We start from the raw sequence: 19,541 nt of genomic DNA on the forward strand, positions 1-19,541 counted from the left end.
GCACTGCCCATGATCGTATCAAGTTGAATTTGTTCCAGTTTATCCGGGATTTGTTGAGACTCAGGAATTTGAAAGTCCTGAGAAGGAGGAAAGGTTATTTGGTTTGACTGCACAAAACTTGTAACTCTTGAGGAGATAGTAGCTGGCTTCCTTGAGAGGCTTACAGTTTAGTGGTAAAATTTCAGTGATATGTAGTTTTGAGATGAATAGTTAAAGATTCCAAACTGCAGAGGTCACCTGAACAGCCAGACTCAGAAGCCCGATCAGAACTGTTGGGTATTAGCAACTTCTCATTAGCTCACTGGCAGCCAACAGTGCCAATTATATTTTAAATTCTTACTATATTTTCTCCTCAGGTGGTGTGAGTGATAGAGAATGAAAAACTGAGGCACACAGTACCTCTAATGACAAACTTTTGAGCACTTCATATAGCTAAGGCCATACTCACTGATTTCCGCAAACAGCTCATTGATGTTAATGGCATTTTTGGCACTAGTTTCCACAAAGACTGCATGAATGGAATCTGCATAGTCCTTGGCATCTTTTTCAAGTACTTCCCTGCAATAAAATTTGAAAGATGGGATCATGTTAGGTTTGTATAATTCATGAAAGGTCTTATACAGGTGAATGATAGCAAGGTGACATTTACACTCCTTCAAACCTTCCCTAATATATTGGATGCAAAAATCAATGAAACATTTGGTCAGTAGTTTTGAGGCGGCTGTTGAGAGGGAAGGGTTCAGCCTTCGTTCAAAGTAGCATTTAAAATATTATGTTAGAATTCTAAGTGTCAGCAGTACCACTGCAAATTGAGTTTCATTTGTTACAAATGCATTCTATATCATGGACAGAAGAGTCACAAAATGGGTAACAATATAAGGCTTGATTCAAACTTTCATCTGCAAGCAGAAGAACATCCAGCTAGCTAATGGCAGAGTCAAGAAAGAGGTGTGTAACACATTGGGTCTTTATCAAGGTTCTCAGATCCAGAATATCTACTTCCTTGGTTTATTGCTGCTGAGTAAGAAGTTTAACAACACCAGGTTAAAGTCCAACAGGTTTATTTGGTAGCAAAAGCCACACGAGCCACACTTTAAGCATGCAGATGGTGGTGATGTCTGACAAATCCAGGATTCTTAAGGAAACTTACCCTGCTCCTTAAGTCAATATCATTGTTACTAGAAGCTATCTACTGCCCAACAACAAAACCCAGCTTCAGTTCCAAATATGGCTGAGGTGATGGTGAGGAAAGATAGTTAAACTACTTCTCACCATGCTGGAGTTACATGAGCATACACATCCTTTACCAGAGGTAAAATCAGAGCCGAGTTGCAAAGTTGTGGTCTCTTTAAAGTGCTCAATTTATCATTTCAGACAAGAAAAAAATAAAGCTTCAAGTTTTGACAATACTAGCAGATCTCCTGTCATTGCTCAGAGGATGTATTACGGTGTGATGTTTAGCTGCTAACGTGGCCTGCCTTTTTAAGGCTGGTACTTTGTCATATCCAAATATCAGGGTGCAGTTGGAACTGCTTGTGAATTTTAAGCTCCAGTCAACAAGCGATTTTCTTCTCATCTCTCCAGATTACTAAAGTTTGTTACATGCTACAGATACGTGCACAGCACACAGTGTTACCTGTAGATGGGAGTGTTGAGCAAAGCCAGGAGGTTCAGAAGATTCATGAGAGGAGCACTTTAAACTTGGTGCCATATTATCGTTAATGCTTGTAGCAGCTTTTCACGTTCACTTTCTAAAACTGATTACCATTTATGATGTTATCCCAAAAGTACTTCAATTTTGAAACCATAGCATTTGGCGAGCTTCTGAAACAATATACGCTGGAGACTGCGGGGTGTGTGGAGGATTCTTTGCCATAAGTTACATCACAGCAGAGTGTTATGTTACAAGCAGCCCACCATTCTTTACTGAGAGGATTGGAGTACAATTTTCCTATCAAAACCATCCCCAAGCAAAGAAAACCATTTTATATTTTAGACTGACAGCAAGTGCTGGTCCCTGTATGTTATATTTCATGATGTGGAGATGCCGGCGTTGGACTGGGGTAAACACAGTAAGAAGTCTCACAACACCAGGTTAAAGTCCAACAGGTGTATTTGGTAGCAAAAGCCACTAGCTTTCAGAGCCCTGCTCCTTCATCAGATGAGTGGGATTTCAGTTCACAAACAGGGCATATAAAGACAAACTCAATTTATAAAATAATGGTTGGAATGCGAGTCTTTACAGGTAATCAAGTCATAAAGGTACAGACAATGTGAGTGGAGAGAGGGTTAAGCACAGGTTAAAGAGATGTGTATTGTCTCCAGCCAGGACAGTTCGTGAGATTTTGCAAGCCCAGGCACGTCATGGGGGTTACAGATAGTGTGACATGAACCCAAGATCCCGGTTGAGGCCGTCCTCATGTGTGCGGAACTTGGCTATCAGTTTCTGCTCAGCGACTCTGCGTTGTCGTGTGTCGTGAAGGCTGCCTTGGAGAACGCTTACCCGAAGATCAGAGGCCGAATGCCCATGACCGCTAAAGTGTTCCCCAACAGGATGAACACTGAACAAGAACATCTAATACAAGAACACTCTTGCCTGGTGATTGTCGAGCGGTGTTCATTCATCCGTTGTCGTAGCGTCTGCATGGTCTCCCCAATGTATCATGCCTCGGGACATCCTTTCCTGTAGCGCATCAGGTAGACAACGTTGGCCGAGTTGCAAGTGTATGTACTGTGTACCTGGTGGATGGTGTTCTCGTGAGATGATGGCATCCATGTCGATGATCTGGCACGTCTTGCAGAGGTTGCTGTGGCAGGGTTGTGTGGTGTCATGGTCACTGTTCTTCTAAAGGCTGGGTAGTTTGCTGCGGACAATGGCCTGTTTGAGGTTGCGCGGTTATTTGAAGGCAAGTAGTGGGGGTGTGGGGATGGCCGTGGCGAAATGTTCGTCTTCCTCAATGACATGTTGAAGGCTCCGGAGAAGATGTCGTAGCTTCTCTGCTCCGGGGAAGCACTGGACGACGGCGGACAGAGTACTGTCTTTGGTCAAGGCAGCACCAAGCCAGAGTACTCACCAGTACCAGGCTGAGGATCTAAACTCAAGCTGGTTCACGGTTGCTAGAGGCCGACCACAAGCTACTATCCTCTGCACATCTTTACTAGGGCTTGGTAGGATGCATGCATGGAGCAGAGGGTTACAGGAGGTAGGAGGCATATTAGCAAGGGTGATGGCTTGGAAGTGTGGGAGAGGCTGCATTGTGCTCTCATGGTTACTCCCTGAAAAAATACCTTGTTAGGTGAATTTTAGTCTCGACTTAATCTGCTTATTCATTTTACTGAGCTGACAGACCTTTCTAAGTGCAATCTCTGAAGTAGATGTCATGTTGTAGCTTTATAGAACCTTAGTTAGCCACACTTGGAATATAGTGTTCAATTCTGGTCACCACACTACCAGAAGGATGTGGAGGCTTTGGAGAGGGTACAGAAAAGATTTACCAGGATATTGCCTGGTATGGAGGGCATTAGCTATGAGGAGAGGTTGGAGAAACTTGGTTTGTTCTCGCTGGAATGACGGAGGTTTAGGGGAGACCTGATAGAAGTCTACAAGATTATGAGAGGCATTGACAGAGTGGATAGAATCATAGAAACCCTACAGTACAGAAAGAGGCCCTTCGGCCCATCGAGTCTGCACATATTTACCCACTAATCCCTCCAACCTACACATCTCAGGACACTAAGGGCAATTTTAGCATGGCCAATCAACCTGACCCACACATCTTTGGACTGTGGGAGGAAACCGGAGCACCCGGAGGAAACCCACGCAGGCACGAGGAGAATGTGCAAACTCCCCACAGACAGTGACCCAAGCCGGGAATCGAACCCAGGTCCCTGGAGCTATGAAGCAGCAGTGCTAACCACTGTGCTACCGTGCCGCTGTGGCAGGATAGTCAGAAGCTTTTTCCCAGGGTGGAAGAGTCAATTACGAGGGGGAATAGATTTAATGTGCGAGGGGCAAAGGTTTAAAGGAGATGTACGAGGCAGATGTTTTACACAGAGTGGTGGGTGTCTCGAACTTGTTGCCGGGGGAGGTAGTGGAAGCGGATACGGTAGTGACTTTTAAGGGGCGTCTTGACAAGTACATGAATAGGATGGGAATAGAGGGATATGGTCCCCGGAAGGGTAGGGGGTTTTAGTTAAGTCAGGCAGCATGGTCGGTGCAGGCTTGGAGGGCCGAAGGGCCTGTTCTGTGCTGTCATTTTCTTTGTTCTTAGGTGGCAGCATTGTGCACAATGCTACTCGTAGAGGCAAGATAAGTGGACTGTGGCCCAAAGCAGCCACTTGCTTCTCAGCATCAAGGTCATCAACTTCACACTGTCCACTGATTTGCCCCTCATTACCATGACCGCCCCACTACTTCCTAAAGTTTAGTTAAAAGTTTTAATTAGTTCCCAGGACAGATGAATGCAGCTTTCAAGAGCGTATATGAAAGCCTCTGGCCTCGAGATCGGAGGCTAAAGGTTGATTACTTAACAGGATTTCCTCAGCAGTGATATAGACAACTGAGAAAGAACATCCACTATATCCTTGTGCACCATGTCCCCCAAACATCAGAACTGGACTCATCTATCCCAAGATCTTTCCCCTAACTCCTCACCCCCAACCATTCCTGGGAAAAAAACTCTTCACTACATCTTTGGCACTACACAAACTAGTTTCCATTACTCCCAACTCCATTAAGTAACAATTCTATTCCAGAATTATCCCCCAACACCCAACCCACCACTAACCATCTCAGTGTTACAATTGCTCAAGTCCCCACTTCCACCAGTCACAGCTCCCAGGATATCCTACCATGAACTGGGAAACTAGGTTAAAATAGTAAAAAGATAAGATAGTAGTAATGCAGTGGAGACTTGAATTAATAACTCTAAGCAAATATTTATACCAGTGAGAAAAAGACTTGGGAAGGTTGCATCATCCGTGGCTAATTAAATAAGGCAGTAGAAAGAAACACAATATAATTGTGAAGATTCGTGGTATGTCATTAGGTTGGATAGATTTTAAAACCAGCAAAGACCAAACATAAGGCAGAAATTAAAGTATGAGAAAGCTAACTACAAATAAACAGTTTCTACAAGTATTTGAAAAGGAAAAGAGAAACAAAAGCAGGCGTTCTTCTTCCAGAAAGTCTGGTAAATTAATGAAAATAAGATCATGCCAGAAGTGTTGAACACGTATTTTGTGTCCGTCTTCATTGTAGAAGGCAGGGAAAACGTTCCGAAGATATTCAAAGGTGAAAGGGAAGGAGGAATAATCACCATCATCAGGGAAAAGGTACTGGGAAAACTATTAGTCTAAAGGCTGACAAACATCAAGTATAACATTTCTGTTGAAGGGGGGGGGGGGATTAACGCGGATTAATCCGGGATAGTCAGCACGGATTCGTGAAGGGCAAGTCGTGGCTCACAAATTTGATTGAATTTTTTGAGGAGGTAACTAAGTGTGTTGATGAAGGTAGGGCAGTTGATGTCATATACATGGATTTTAGTAAGGCGTTTGATAAGGTCCCCCATGGTCGGCTTATGAAGAAACTGAGGAGGTGTAGGATAGAGGGAAAGTTGGCCGATTGGATAGGTAACTGGCTGTCTGATCGAAGACAGAGGGTGGTGGTGGATGGAAAATTTTCGGATTGGAGGCAGGTTGCTAGCGGAGTGCCACAGGGATCAGTGCTTGGTCCTCTGCTCTTTGTGATTTTTATTAATGACTTAGAGGAGGGGGCTGAAGGGTGGATCAGTAAATTTGCTGATGACACCAAGATTGGTGGAGTAGTGGATGAGGTGGAGGGCTGTTGTAGGCTGCAAAGAGACATAGATAGGATGCAAAGCTGGGCTGAAAAATGGCAAATGGAGTTTAACCCTGATAAATGTGAGGTGATTCATTTTGGTAGGACTAATTTAAATGTGGATTACAGGGTCAAAGGTAGGGTTCTGAAGACTGTGGAGGAACAGAGAGATCTTGGGGTTCATATCCACAGATCTCTAAAGGTTGCCACTCAAGTGGATAGAGCTGTGAAGAAGGCCTATAGTGTGTTAGCTTTTATTGACAGGGGATTGGAGTTTAAGAGCCGTGGGGTTATGCTGCAACTATACAGGACCTTGGTGAGACCACATTTGGAATATTGTGTGCAGTTCTGGTCACCTCACTATAAGAAGGATGTGGAAGCGCTGGAAAGAGTGCAGAGGAGATTTACCAGGATGTTGCCTGGTTTGGAGGGTAGGTCTCATGAGGAAAGGTTGAGGGAGCTAGGGCTGTTCTCTCTAGAGCAGAGGAGGCTGAGGGGAGACTTAATAGAGGTTTATAAAATGATGAAGGGGATAGATAGAGTGAACGTTCAAAGACTATTTCCTCGGGTGGATGGAGCTATTACAAGGGGGCATAACTATAGGGTTCATGGTGGGAGATATAGGAAGGATATCAGAGGTAGGTTCTTTACGCAGAGAGTGGTTGGGGTGTGGAATGGACTGCCTGCAGTGATAGTGGAGTCAGACACTTTAGGAACATTTAAGCGGTTATTGGATAGGCACATGGAGCACACCAGGATGACAGGGAGTGGGATAGCTTGATCTTGGTTTCAGATAAAGCTCGGCACAATATCGTGGGCCGAAGGGCCTGTTCTGTGCTGTACTGTTCTATGTTCTATCTATGTTCTATCCATTATTAAGGAGGTTATTACAGAATACAGAGAAAATCAGAATGGGATCAGACAGAGTTTGCATATTTGTTCTTTGAGGAAGTAACAAGTAATGTGGATAAAGGGGAACCTGTAGATGTGGTGTACTTGGAATTCCAAAAGACATTCGAAGGTGTCACACCAACAGTTACTACACAAAATAAGAAATCATGGTGCAAGAGGTAACATATTAGAATGGATAAAGAATTGGTTAGCTAACAGTAAGCAGAGAGTAGGGATAAATGGGTCATTTTTGGGTTGGCAAGCTGTAATTAGTAGGGATCAGCAACTATTTCAAATTATATGACTTGGATGACGGGATCAAACATACAATCATTGAATTTGTAAAAGAGGTAGGAAAGTAAATCGTCAAGGGGAGGTAAAGAGTCTACAAAGCCTCATATTTTGAGTGAGTGAGCAAAAATTTTCCTATTGGAGTATAATGCGGAAAAATGTGGATGCTCAATTGATAGGAAGAACAGAAAAGCAGTACATCACTTAAATGGACAGAGATTGCAGAACTCAGTGGTACAGAGCAATCTGGGTGTTCATGTGCACAAATCACAAGTTGGAATGCAGATACTGGAAGTGATTAAGATGGTAATTGGAAACTTGGTGTTTATTAAGAGGAATGGAATATACAAGTAGCAAAGTTTTATGACAGGCGTACTGGGCCTTGGCGATACCACATTGGGTGAACTATGCACATTTTTAGTCTCGTTATTTGGAAAAAAGTTATGTAGGAAGCAATTCAGAAAAGATTGACTCAACTCATTCCTGGGATGAAGGGCTTATTCTGTGAGGAAAGATTGAGCCTGTACCCACTGGAGTTTAGAAGACAGAAGTGATCTTCTTGAAAGTTAAGATTCTGAAGGATCTCGATAGGGTGGATAGTGGCAGGATGTTTCCTCTTGTGCCAGAGACTACAACTAGGGGACACAGTTCTCCCTTTTAAAAAGGAGAACTTTCTCTCTGAGGATCATTCACCTGTGGAATTCTGTTTCCCAGAAAGCAGTGGACACTGGGTCATTGAACTCATTTAAAGCTGAATTAAATAGATCTTGGATACCCTATAGAGCCAAGGGTTATGGGGTCAGGCAGGAAGGTGGAGCTGAGACCACAATTACATCAGCAATGACCTTAACAAGTGATGGTGCAGGTTCGTAGGATTGAATGGCATATCCTATGTTCCTAATATTCCACAAATCAGAATCACTTTTTCATCCTTCCGGATCAGGAAGCACCCTTCTCAATGCACACTTTGTAGAAGTCTGAGACTGGTGACCCACAATCTTGTGCTCACAAACCTTAGGACCACACTCCCAACCAAGTCTATTCATCCCAAATTCCTGTACTCAAAAGTTGAGAGGTCAGAGTTAACCGAATTTGCTTATCTAGGTTCCCTGGAAATATGCAGTTAATCACATTGCACTACTTTAAACATTGCATCCCCCAAATCATCATGGACAATGCCATAGGAGATCCGTTAGTATCAATACAGAAATTGAGATACATCTGTCACACAAACTTATAAAATAACAAAAACCTAAAACTCCAAACCATGCACACATTTTAATTTTGTATGCTGCAGTACATAATACAATTCATTTCTGGGCTACGAGGTGAACATTTGTTTCTACAAGGTATCCTACCAACTTAACTTCTCACGCTACCTGTAATACTCAGGACTCTAGGCAAGAAGGAATTCTCCACATAATAAGGATCTCCAATAGTAAGGAATCCACTACATTATACTCTTAAGGGTGGCAAGGGAATTGTGACCCAACAATGGCTTACAAGGGAAATTAGAGATAGTATCAGATTCAAAGCATACAAATTGGCAAGCAGCAGCAAAAGGCTCGAGGATTGGCAGCAGTTTAAAATTCAGCAAAGGCAGGACAAGGGATTGATTAAGTGAAAAAAGAGAGTATGAAAGTAAGCTAGCGGGGAACATTAAAACTGACTAAAAGTTTCTATCGGTATATAAAGAGAAAAAGATTGACAAAAACGAATGTAGGCTCCTTATCGTCAGAAACAGGAGAATTCATAACGGGGAATAAAGAAATGGCCGAGGAATTAAATTTGTACTTTGCTTCAGTCTTCATCATAGAAACCCAACAGTGCAGAAACAGGCCATTCAGCCCATCGAGTCTGCACCGACCACAATCCCACCCAGGCCCTACCCCCATATCCCTACACATTTACCCGCTAATCCCTCTGACCTACACATGTCAGGACACTAAGGGGCAATTTTAGCATGGCCAATCAACCTAACCCGCACATCTTTGGACTGTGGGAGGAAACCGGAGCACCCGGAGGAAACCCACGCAGACATGAGGAGAATGTGCAAACTCCACACAGACAGTGACCCAAGCCGGGAATCGAACCCAGGTCCCTGGAGCTGTGAAGCAGCAGTGCTAACCATTGTGATACCGTGCCGCCCAGTTTTCACAAAGGAAGATGTGAATAATGTACCAGATGTTCTGAGAGAAACAAGTTTTTGTGAGGAGCTGAAGAAAATCAGCATTAGTAGAGAAATGGTTTTGGGGAAATTGAAGGTGGATAAATCTCCAGGTCCTGATAATCTTCATCCCAGAGTACTTAAGGAAGTGGCCTGGAAATAGCAGATCCATTAGTGGTTATTTTCCAAAATTCTTTGGACTCTGGACTGGTTCCTACAGATTGGAGGCAAGCCAATTTAAGCCCACTATTCAAAAAGGGAGGTGCAGAGAAAACAAAGAACAGTACAGCACAGGAAACAGGCCCTTCGGCCCTCCAAGCCTGTGCCGCTCCTTGGTCCAACTAGACCAATCGTTTGTATCCCTCCATTCCCAGGCTGCTCATGTGACTATCCAGGTAAGTCTTAAACGATGTCAGCGTGCCTGCCTCCACCACCCTACTTGGCAGCGCATTCTAGGCCCCCACCACCCTCTGTGTAAAAAACGTCCCTCTGGTATCGGAGTTATACTTCGCCCCTCTCACCTTGAGCCCGTGGCCCCTCGTGATCGTCACCTCCGACCTGGGAAAAAGCTTCCCACCGTTCACCCTATCTATACCCTTCATAATCTTGTACACCTCTATTAGATCTCCCCTCATTCTCCGTCTTTCCAGGGAGAACAACCCCAGTTTACCCAATCTCTCCTCATAGCTAAGACCCTCCATACCAGGCAACATCCTGGTAAACCTTCTCTGCACTCTCTCTAATGCCTCCACGTCCTTCTGGTAGTGCGGCGACCAGAACTGGACGCAGTACTCCAAATGTGGCCTAACCAGCGTTCTATACAGCTGCAACATCAGACTCCAGCTTTTATACTCTATACCCCGTCCTATAAAGGCAAGCATACCATATGCCTTCTTCAACACCTTCTCCACCCGTGTTGCCACCTTCAAGGATTTGTGGACATGCACACCTAGGTCCCTCTGTGTTTCTATACTCCTGATGACTCTGCCATTTATTGTATAACTCCTCCCTACATTATTTCTTCCAAAATGCATCACTTCGCATTTATCCGGATTAAACTCCATCTGCCACCTCTCCGCCCAATTTTCCAGCCTATCTATATCCTGCTGTATTGCCCGACAATGCTCTTCGCTATCCGCAAGTCCAGCCATCTTCGTGTCATCCGCAAACTTGCTGATTACACCAGTTACACCTTCTTCCAAATCATTTATATATATCACAAATAGCAGAGGTCCCAGTACAGAGCCCTGCGGAACACCACTGGTCACAGACCTCCAGCCGGAAAAAGACCCTTCGACCACTACCCTCTGTCTCCTATGGCCAAGCCAGTTCTCCACCCATCTAGCCACTTCTCCTTGTATCCCATGAGCCTTAACCTTCTTAACCAACCTGCCATGTGGGACTTTGTCAAATGCCTTACTGAAATCCATAGACGACATCCACGGCCCTTCCTTCATCAACCGTTTTTGTCACTTCCTCAAAAAACTCCACCAAATTTGACCTCCCTATTACAAAACCATGTCTGTCACTAATGAGATTGTTCCGGTCTAAATGCACATACATCCTGTCTCTAAGAATCCTCTCCAACAACTTCCCTACCACGGACGTCAAGCTCACCGGCCTACAATTTCCTGGGTTATCCCTGCTACCCTTCTTAAACAACGGGACCACATTCGCTATCCTCCAATCCTCAGGGACCTCACCCGTGTCCAAAGAAGCGACAAAGATTTCCGTCAGAGGCCCAGCAATTTCATCTCTCGTCTCCCTTACGAAAACAGAAAACTATAGACCAGTGAGCCAAATGTTGGTACTGGGAAAGTTGCTAGAGTCCATTAACAAGGATTCCAAACTCAGCATTTGGAAGGCAGTGGCATCAGACATAGTCAACGTGGATTCACAAAAGTGAAATCATGTTTGACAAATCTATTGGAATTATTTGAGGATATAAATATATATTTATATAAATATATATATATTAAGGAAAACCCTAAGGCGTTCTATAAATATGTGAAGAGTAAAAGGCTGAGACGTGAAGGAATAGGGCCTATAAAAGGTGAAGGCGGGAAAATCTGTACGGAACCAGTAGAAATGGCAGAGGTGCTTAATGAGTATTTTGCCTCGGTTTTCACAGAGGAGAAGGATATAGGTGGATGTACTGCGGGCTTGCGGTGGACTGAAAAGATTGAGTATGTGGAATTTAACAAAGAGGTTGTGCTGGAATCTTTGAATGGCATCAAGATAGATAAGTCGCCGGGTCCGGATGGGATGTACCCCAGGTTACTGTGGGAAACGAGGGAAGAGATTGCAGAGCCTCTGGCGATGATCTTTGCGTCATCGATGGAGGTGCCGGAGGATTGCGGATGTGGTTCCTATTTTCAAGGGGAATAAGGATAGCCCAGGAAATTACGACCGGTGAGTCTAACCTCAGTGGTTGGTAAGCTGATGGAGAAGATCCTGAGGGACAAGATTTATGAGCATTTAGATAGGTTTAGTATGCTCAAGAATACTCAGCATGGCTTAGTCAAAGGCAGATCGTGCCTTACAAACCTGGTGGAGTTCTTCGAAAATGTGACTAAACACATTGACGAAGGGAAAGCGGTAGATGTGGTTTATATGGATTTTAGCAAGGCGCTCGATAAGGTCCCCCATGCAAGGCTTCTCGAAAAAGTGAGAGGGCATGGGATCCAAGGGGCTGCTGCCCTGCGGATCCAGAACTGGCTTGCCCAAAGGAGGAAGAGAGATGGGTCTCTTTCTAATTGGAGGTCAGTCACCAGTGGTGTGCCCCAGGGATCTGTTCTGGGACCCTTGCTGTTTGTCATTTTCATAAATGACCTGGATGAGGAAGTGGAGGGATGGGTTGGTAAGTTTGCCGACAACACGAAGGTTGGTGGGGTTGTGGATAGTCTGGAGGGATGTCAGAAGTTACAGAGGGACATAGATAGGATGCAAGACTGGGCGGAGAAGTGGCAGATGGACTTCAACCCAGATAAATGCACAGTGGTCCATTTTGGCAGGTCAAATGGGATGAAGGAGTACAATGTAAAGGGAAAGACTCTTAGTACTGGAGAGGATCAGAAGGAGTTTGGGGTCCGGGTCCATAGGACTCTGAAATCGGCCCCGCAGGTGGAGGTGGTGGTTAAGAAGGCGTATGGTGTGCTGGCCTTTATCAATCGAGGGATTGAGTTTAGGAGTCCAGGGATAATGATGCAGCTATATAAGACCTTCGTCAGACCCCACTTGGAGTACTGTACTCAGTTCTGGTCGCCTCATTACAGGAAGGATGTGGAAAAGATTGAAAGGCTGCAGAGGAGATTTACAAGGATGTTGCCTGGATTGAGTGGCATGCCTTATGAGGAGAGGCTGAGGGAGCTCCGTCTTTTCTCCTTGGAGAGACGTAGGATGAGAGGAGACCCAATAGAGGTGTATAAGATGTTGAGAGGCATAGATCAGGTGGACTCTCAGAGGCTTTTTCCCAGGGTGGAAATGGCTGCTACGAGAGGACACAGGTTTAAGGTGCTGGGGGGTAGGTACAGGGGAAATGTTAGGGGGAAGTTTTTCACACAAAGGGTGGTGGGCGAGTGGAATCGGCTGCCGTCAGTGGTGGTGGAGGCAAACTCAATCGGGTCTTTTAAGAGACTCCTGGATGAGTACATGGGACTTAATAGGATGGAGGGTTATAGGTAGTCCTAAAAGGTAGGGATATGTTCAGCACAACTTGTGGGGCTGAAGGGCCTGTTTTGTGCTGTAGTTTTTCTATGTTTCTATGTAACTAGTAGAGTTGACTGAGGAGAACCAGTGGATTTGGTTTATTTAGACTTTCAGAAAGCTTTCAACAAGGTCTTACATAACAGACTAAGTTAAAGCACATGGGATTGCAAGTAATGTCTTGAGATGGATAGGAAACTGGTTAGCAGATAGGAAGCAAACAGTTAGCATAAATGGCCCTTTTTCCGATTGCCAATCAGTGACTGGTGGGGTTCTGCAGGGATCTGTGCTAGGACCCAACTGCTCACATTGTATATTAGTGATTTGGAAGAGAGAATGATCTCCAAATTTGCAGATGATACAAAGTTGGGTGGGTGAACTGTGAGGAGGATGCAGAGATGCTTCAGCATGATTTGAACAGGCTGTGTGTGGGGCATGTGCATGGCAGATGTAGTTTAATGTGGATAAATGTGAGGTTATTTACTTTGGTGGCAATATTCAGAAGACAGATTACTTGAATGGGTGGAAACAGAGAGGTGGATACTCAGCGAGACCTTGGAGTACTTGTGCATCAGTCGCCGAAAGTAAACGTGCAGGTACATCAGGCCTGGTATGTTGGCCTTCATAGCGAGAGGATTTGAGTATTGGGATAGGGATGTTTTTCTGCAATTGTATAGGGCATTGGCGAGTCACACCTGGAGTAGTGTGCGCAGTTTTGGCGTCCTTATCTGAGGAAGGAGGTCCTTGACAGACAGCATGGTTTTGTAAGAGGGAGGTCGTGCCTTACAAATTTGGTGGAGTTTTTTGAGGAAGTGACAAAAACGGTTGATGAAGGAAGGGCCGTGGATGTCGTCTATATGGATTTCAGTAAGGCATTTGACAAAGTCCCACATGGCAGGTTGGTTAAGAAGGTTAAGGCTCATGGGATACAAGGAGAAGTGGCTAGATGGGTGGAGAACTGGCTTGGCCATAGGAGACAGAGGGTAGTGGTCGAAGGGTCTTTTTCCGGCTGGAGGTCTGTGACCAGTGGTGTTCCGCAGGGCTCTGTACTGGGACCTCTGCTATTTGTGATATATATATAAATGATTTGGAAGAAGGTGTAACTGGTGTAATCAGCAAGTTTGCGGATGACACGAAGATGGCTGGACTTGCGGATAGCGAAGAGCATTGTCGGGCAATACAGCAGGATATAGATAGGCTGGAAAATTGGGCGGAGAGGTGGCAGATGGAGTTTAATCCGAAGTGATGCATTTTGGAAGAAATAATGTAGGGAGGAGTTATACAATAAATGGCAGAGTCATCAGGAGTATAGAAACACAGAGGGACCTAGGTGTGCAAGTCCACAAATCCTTGAAGGTGGCAACACAGGTGGAGAAGGTGTTGAAGGCATATGGTATGCTTGCCTTTATAGGACGGAGTATACAGTATAAAAGCTGGAGTCTGATGATGCAGCTGTATAGAACGCTGGTTAGGCCACATTTGGAGTACTGCGTCCAGTTCTGGTCGCCGCACTACCAGAAGGACGTGGAGGCGTTGGAGAGAGTGCAGAGAAGGTTTACCAGGATGTTGCCCGGTATGGAGGGTCTTAGCTATGAGGAGAGATTGGGTAAACTGGGGTTGTTCTCCCTGGAAAGATGGAGAATGAGGGGAGATCTAATAGAGGTGTACAAGATTATGAAGGGCATGGATAGGGTGAACAGTGGGAAGCTTTTTCCCAGGTCGGAGGTGACGATCACGAGGGGCCACGGGCTCAAGGTGAGAGGGGCGAAGTATAACTCAGATATCAGAGGGACGTTTTTTACACAGAGGGTGGTGGGGGCCTGGAATGCGCTGCCAAGTAGGGTGGTGGAGGCAGGCACGCTGACATCATTTAAGACTTACCTGGATAGTCACATGAGCAGCCTGGGAATGGAGGGATACAAATGATTGGTCTAGTTGGACCAAGGAGTGGCACAAGCTTGGAGGGCCGAAGGGCCTGTTTCCTGTGCTGTACTGTTCTTGCTATAGAGAGAGTATAGTGAAGGTTTACCAGGGATGGCAGGTCTGTCATATGAGGAGACACTAAATCAGTTAGGATTATATTCACTGGAGTTTAGAAGAGCGAGGGGGGATCTCATAGAAACTTATAAAATTCTAACAGGGTTAGACAGCATAGATTCAGAAAGAATGTTCCCAATGGTGGGGGTGTTCAGAACTAGGCGTCATCGTTTGAGGATAAGAGGTAAACCTTTTAGAACTGAGGCAAGGAGAAATTTCTTCACCCAGAGTCACTACCACAGAATGTAGTTGAGGCCAAAACATAGTCTGATTTCAAGGTGAAATTAGATATAGCTCTTGGGGTCAAAGGGATCAAGGGATATTGGAGGTGGGGGGAGGAAGGAAGAGATCAGGATATTGAATTCGATGATCAGCCATGATCAAAATGAATGACGGAGCAGGACCAAAGGGCCGAGTGGCCGACTCCTGCTTCCAGTTTGTGTTTCTCTCATCATATGGATTCCAGCCGCATAACATGAAAATCCCTTGCAAAATAAATTCTCCTTATCCAGAGCACTCAAACTTCCATCCACGTCTTATTAGCAAAAACCATCTTTCTAAATCTCCAAGTCTGGTTACTTCATTCAACTCTCCTAACCTTTGTGAGAACACAAAAAATAGGAGCAGACGAGAGCAGACAGCATCTCAACTTTGCTCCACCATAAATAAACCATAGCTGAATTGCGACTCCAACACTTTGCTGCACACTCTGTCTTGAGCATGCCCAATAATTGAACATCCACAACTGGGGTAGCGATTTCACAGTCCTCAATGTAGAAACTTCTCATCATTGTAATCTCAAATTTGATTTGATTTATTATTGTCACATGTATTAACATAGTGAAAAGTATTGTTTCTTGCGCACTATACAGACAAAACATACCACTCAGAAGGAAACGTGAGAGTGCAGAATGTAGTGTTACAGTCATAGCTAGGGTGTAGAGAAAGATCAACTTAATGCAAGGCAAGTCCATTTAAAAGTCTGACAGCAGCAGTGAAGAAGCTGTTCTTGAGTCAGTTGGTACGTGACCTCAGACTTATGTATCTTTTTCCCGACAGAAGGTGGTGGAAGAAGAGAGAATGTCCGGGGTGCGTGGGGTCCTTAATTATGCTGGCTGCTTTGCCGAGGTAGCGGGAAGTGTAGACAGAGTCAATGGATGGGAGGTTGGTTTGTGCGGTGGCTTGGGCTACATTCACGACCTTTTGTAGGTCCTTGTGGTCTTGGGCAGAGCAGGAGCCATACCAAGCTGTGATGCACCATAGAAAGCATTCTTTCTGGTTGTATCTGTAAAAGTTGGAGAGTCGTAGCTGACATGCCAAATTTCCTTAGTCTTCTGAGAAAGTAGAGGCGTTGGTGGGCTTTCTTAACTATAGTGTCGACAACCAGGACAGGTTGGTGGTGATCTGGACATCTAAAAACTTGAAGCTCTCGACCCTTTCTACTTTGTCCCCGTTGATGTAGATAGGTGCATGTTCTCCCCTGTAAATAGTTGACCCCCTTATTCTCTAAATTCCCCAGCCAGGGAAAACATGTTCTCAGCATCTACCTGGTCATGGACCTTTAGAATTTAGTATTTCAATGAGGTCACCACCCATTCCAAGTTATTAGGAATATTTGCTTAGTGTACTGAAGATAGGACAATCTTCTCGTCTGAGGAATTAAATCTAGTAAATGTCCACTGCACAACTCCAAGACAAGTACATTCTTCCTTGGGTAAGGAGACTAAAACTGTACACGGCCTTCCACATGTGATTTCAGCAAAGCCCTATACAAGTACAGTAAAGCTTTATCACCTTGTACTCCACCCCCCTGCAATAAAGGCCAACTTACCATTTGCCCTCCTAATTGCTTCCTGTACCTGAATGCTAAGTTTATAGCACCCAAATCCTTCTGAATGCCAACACTTAATGTTTCTCACCACTTTAAAATATTCTGCTTTTCTAATCTACCTATCAGTAAATAACCCCATAATTCCTCACATTAGACTCCATCTGCTGCCTTCTTGCCCAATCATTCAACAACTTTCTGCATATCTGTAGTGTGTTCCTCACAGCTTACTTTCCCCACCCTGCTTTGTATTGAAGTCAGCTTAGGTACATTACATTTGATCCTTTCATCTAAGTCATGAATTGCTTTATCTTTGTTATTTAAAATCTAGAAGTCCAAAGATGTGCGGGTTAGGTTGATTGGTCATGTTAAATTGACCTTTAGTGTCAGGGGGATTAGCAGGGTAAATGTGTGGGGTTACAGGAATAGGGCCTGGATGGGATTCTGTTCGGTGCAGACTCGATGGGCCAAAATGCCTCCTTCTGTACTGTAGGGATTCTATGATTCTAAGTTGTACTACAATTCAGCACTCCTTTTGTGTAGTTTTTCTATGTTTCTATTAAGAGACTCCTGGATGAGTACATGGAGCGTCATAGGATGGAGGGTTATCGGTAGGTCCAGAAGGTAGGGATGTGTTCAGCACAACTTGTGGGCCAAAGGGCCTGTTTGTGCTGTAGTTTTTCTATGTTTCTATTTCCTCCTGAAGCAGTTGGGGTGGTTCACTGTATAAAAAGGATGCTACAAAAGATGGCAGTCCTATTATTTTTTGAAAATTTCAACAGAGTTGATACTTAAAACCAGTAAACAGGTGCAAGTGCGCAGACTTGGAATGAGTGTCTCGCTTTGTTCACGATTACCCAGGCTCTGGTTTGGTTACCACCTCAGATGGTACAACTGAGGCAAGTGTTTGCTTTGTAGCAAGTATTTTATCAACCAAAGCACAATGCTTGATGCACTTAAAAATCAACTGGCTGTAAAACATGAAAGCATGCTCTCAAGTTTGACCCCAACTCCAGCAGAATGTTGTTAATACCTGGCATCAGTAAGATCACATTTATTTCCTGCAATTGCTACTACTATATTTGGAGGTCCGTGTTGTCGCAGTTCCTTCACCCAATTTTTCAACGTTTGCAATGTCTCCTGTACAAGAGAATGAGCAGAGAAAATTAGTGGAGAAAACCACACTGGCAGCTACATGTAACATGATGCAACACAGCAGAAAAGCAACCAATCTTCAATGTGTTTTCTATATTTCTAAATATACTGCTTAGCCAACAACCAGAGGCATTAACAGTAGCAATTTCAAGTAATCAACCTGGTAAGAGAAAAAGTCATCTCTGCTTTCTCCCATTTTTTGCATGGCTCCATTAATTGAACTACTTTTCCCCCTGGCTCCTGCTGAGATGCAGGCGAGCAATCCAAGGGTCATTTGACCATACATTTTGTTTCTAATACCAATCACAGTTCAACATGCTCCAGCTTCCATGCACTATCTTGTTTGCGAAGAGGACAATGTACTGCAAGCTGAAGCTTGCCTGCTGTCTTTACTGAAAAAGTCAAGCCACCTCACTGGGACCAGCATTATGGACTGAAGTTGCCCTTCTCCAATTGCACAATTCTGTTTTCCTGGAACTTATTCCACTAGCTCCTCTGAAGAGGATGGACATGCCCCATTATATAGACTGGTGAGGGAGGAAAACCCCAGATAGGGAGAAATGAACATCAAGTAGGATTGTTAGGTAACAAGACTGATAATTCAACATGGTACTATGTAGCTTTGGCAGAAGGAACCACAGTATTTAATTCCAAGCGAGCAGCTCATTCATTTATTTAGAGTTATGTCTTGTAACTATGGAATCATTGAATAAAACATTGCCCATATTACATACAATACAGTAATATTTGTTCACCGTTCCAGCTAAGTTTACCAAAAATAATTTTTCCTTTCATTGGAAACAAAAATACCAATTCTAACAATTTTCACCACTTGCCTCCCTTACCAAAACCACAAAAATTACTTCAATAAATGACCCAGTCTGAGCAATCAGCACAGCAAGGAACAGAATGAGGGCAGTGATCTTAAACTTGAAGTCACAAGAGATTGTTTTAATTAAAATTCTGTTGGTGAGAAATGGGAAAGTCAGTCTTCAATATTCCAAAGCATTAAATACTTGGATTTTCAGAAGCTTTGAGCATTCTTCAATGTATGAATTTCCATGCTGGATATCGCTAGTTGGCAAGCACAATTTCTTACCTCCTTTGTGATATCATATACAATGATTGCAGCAGCTGATCCACGATAGTACATTGGAGCTAAAGCACGGAACTGTACAGGGAAGGAATGGAAAGTTAGTTAAATCAACAAGTGAATTAAACACTCAAGATCGCAGAAAGAAAAATAACTTAAATTCACATGCAACTTTTTACATCCTCAGTATCCTCCAAAATGCAGAGATGGATCATGTGGCATCAGGATCAAGGTCAAGAAGCATGCGAAATGGGAATGAACTCACTACCTTCTCACCCCAAAGTTTGTTGCAGCCTGGCATATTCTTGATAGCAAAGATATTAAGGGGTTCAGAACCAAGGTGGATAAAATGAGCTCTCAAGCAGATCAGCAATGATCTAGATGAATGGACCAATAGGCTTGAAGGGCCAAGTGGTATCCTGCTGTAGCAATGCTCTGAATCATATGGAAAATTTGCAGCTTAGTTAGAACAGGAGTAGAGCTTTTAGAAATGACATAATATGAAGGGCAGGGGGAAGAGTAGGCATTGGGC

General features: G+C 44.1%; 1 protein-coding gene across 1 annotated transcript in view; it reads right to left on the bottom strand.

The window, feature by feature from the left end:
- rab22a (RAB22A, member RAS oncogene family) overlaps positions 1-19,541 on the bottom strand; it is a 103,966-nt gene that overhangs the window by 10,898 nt on the left and 73,527 nt on the right. Inside the window, exons 4-6 of the mRNA XM_078236342.1 lie at positions 19,016-19,087; positions 17,795-17,901; positions 449-558 (exon numbers count right to left, since the gene is read on the bottom strand). Coding sequence (XP_078092468.1) covers positions 449-558; positions 17,795-17,901; positions 19,016-19,087 — 289 coding nt within the window. The remainder of the gene's footprint in view (positions 1-448; positions 559-17,794; positions 17,902-19,015; positions 19,088-19,541) is intronic.

Source organism: Mustelus asterias, chromosome 20, assembly GCF_964213995.1.
Source record: "Mustelus asterias chromosome 20, sMusAst1.hap1.1, whole genome shotgun sequence".
Classification (NCBI taxonomy): domain Eukaryota; kingdom Metazoa; phylum Chordata; class Chondrichthyes; order Carcharhiniformes; family Triakidae; genus Mustelus; species Mustelus asterias.